General features: G+C 43.7%; 1 protein-coding gene across 1 annotated transcript; it reads right to left on the minus strand.

The window, feature by feature from the left end:
- Nucleotides 1–510: 510 nt before the first annotated feature.
- Nucleotides 511–1,836, minus strand: LOC120091446 (uncharacterized protein At5g39570). The gene is made up of 2 exons (XM_039049475.1): nucleotides 917–1,836; nucleotides 511–821 (listed from the first exon to the last, which is right to left on the minus strand). The coding sequence occupies exons 1-2, from the start codon at nucleotides 1,769–1,771 to the stop codon at nucleotides 750–752; spliced, it is 927 nt and encodes a 308-aa protein (XP_038905403.1). The 5' UTR covers nucleotides 1,772–1,836; the 3' UTR covers nucleotides 511–749.
- Nucleotides 1,837–2,286: the final 450 nt, after the last annotated feature.

A 2,286-nucleotide genomic window follows, 5' to 3' on the forward strand; every position in this document is an offset into this window, starting at 1 on the left:
TCAGTGACGATTTGGTTGAAAAACGACTCGATGATCGATACTCATCCCTAGTGTGATATCTTTCAACTCTTGGATTTTGTTAACTCATATACCTGTTTGAATTAAGAACTTGCTTTTCTAAGTGCGGTCTCTTTTCCTTTCATCAAAATAAATACTTGTAAAGAAAATAGAATAAAAAAATCACTCCTATTATACATTTTAATTTTTCAACCTAAACTTTCATATTGAAGCTTTAAATACTATTTCAATTTATAGTCATTTTGATCCTACTATGAAAATATAGTGATCAAAATAAATAAAAGTAAAAAATACACATATCAAAGTAGTATTTAATCTCAAATTTAAAAGTGATTTAATATGATAATAAAACATGAGATGTTATTATTTTTGGTAAATTAGGGCGAAAATTTCATTACCCGATCTCCGTCGTCACTTGAACATCCCTATATAGAGAAGTAGCATGTTGTTCTAGTATGGGAGAGACTAGAGGTCCAAATAAAATTAAGCATATATCCAAACATCATAATGAACTAGATTGAAGTATATAGAAGTAGATTCATGTTGTTATGTATGTCCCAAAAGCATAAAACAAAAACCACACAAAAGCACTCAAAACAGTTCATCAAAGAAACAAAAGCATCAACACAACACAGGGTTGGATGAATGCATCAGAAACAAACAACCAATGGGGCGTCCCAACCTTTTATTTAGTACCAATTTAGGAAACGCCGATCAATCCATTCACTCACTCACTCATCATCATAGTTCCGGCGGTGGTGGTGACGGCGGCTGTGCTTCTCCTCCTCATCGGAATCCCCACCCTGCAAATCACAAAACCCACAAATATCAATACAACAAAATCTTCACAATCTCATCATTTCTGATTTTCCTCCCTTGAAAATTGAATTAAACTTACGTATTTCTTCCGCCCGTATCCTTCTTCCCCATACCCATACTGACGCTCCTCATCCTCATCGCGCCTCTCGTAGCTTGGCTTCCGGTAATCCTCCTCCTCCGACCGCCCATAGCTCGGCCTCCTCGGCTCCTCATCCCCATAACTTGGCCTCCCATATTCCTCCCTTCTATACCCAGAACTCTCATACTCCTCTTCCCCATACCTCTGCTTTCGCCCTGATCCGTACTCTTCGGACTCCGATTGCCGCCGGTATCCCCCCGATTCTCCTTCTTCTTGTCTCCGCCCATACCCACCAGATCCATAAGAGTCCGATTCCTGTCTCCCGCCATACCCACCAGATCCGTAAGAATCCGACTCCTGTCTCCCGCCATACCCACCAGATCCGTAAGAATCCGACTCCTGTCTCCCGCCATACCCACCAGATCCGTAAGACTCTGATTCCTGTTTCCTCCTATACCCACCAGATCCATACTCTTGTTCCTCGTACTCCGGTTTACGGCGATATCCTTCAGATCCGTACTCCGATGCACTTGGCTGGAAGCCATAAGCCGGTTGTGGCCTGGCAGACTCATAGCCACCAGATCCGTAGGAGTGGGGCTTTGGGCGGGAGTAGCTGCTGTACTCTGCCTGGAGGGCGTCGTCGCCGTAAGCGGAGGGCTCGGCGTAGGATTCGAACTGGGGACGCTCGTAATCGATGTCGTCGTCGTTGCCGGCAGAGTGTGGGTAGCAGGTTTCTTCGGAGGGTGGAAGTGGACGGCCATAAGTCAGAAAGAGGTCGAATCCGCCGCCGTAGGGCGTCGGATCGTACTCGTCGAAATCGTCGACGGCTTCGTCGTCCCTGGTGTAGTACGGCATTTGTGAAATCTCGTGGATTTGGAAGAAAGGGCTTTGGATGTGTTGCGAGAGGAAGGAGGGACTGAAATGGGATTAGTAGTGGGATTAGGCGTGGTTATACGGCGTCGTTTTCGCGGTTTTGTCGTTTTTGGGATCTTGAAAGGACAGCTGGTTGGATAGCAAATAGATCGGGTTTTCTAATTTGTCAATGCTTTATTCATTATTTGAATAAGAAATGAAAAGACTCGTACAATTTTGGATAAATTATAGGGTACGAAGGATGTTTAACCCAAACTTTTGGGAAAAAAATGAATGTCACATGTTATATATAGTTTCGGACTAGTAAAAGATCAAAAGTAATGACCGAACCAAAAACTTACCCAATCCTGAAAACGGACTTATGATCGGCTAGGAGTAGACCTAGGAGAGTTCCAAAAAATAGAAGAAGAAGGAATTAGGTTTAAATGAGCCAACTTGGCCCTCCTTGGCCTTGGAGGTCAAGGCCAAGACCGACATGGGCTTTTGTAGCCCAAGAT

The sequence above is a fragment of the Benincasa hispida genome, chromosome 11 (assembly GCF_009727055.1).
Source record: "Benincasa hispida cultivar B227 chromosome 11, ASM972705v1, whole genome shotgun sequence".
NCBI lineage: Eukaryota > Viridiplantae > Streptophyta > Magnoliopsida > Cucurbitales > Cucurbitaceae > Benincasa > Benincasa hispida.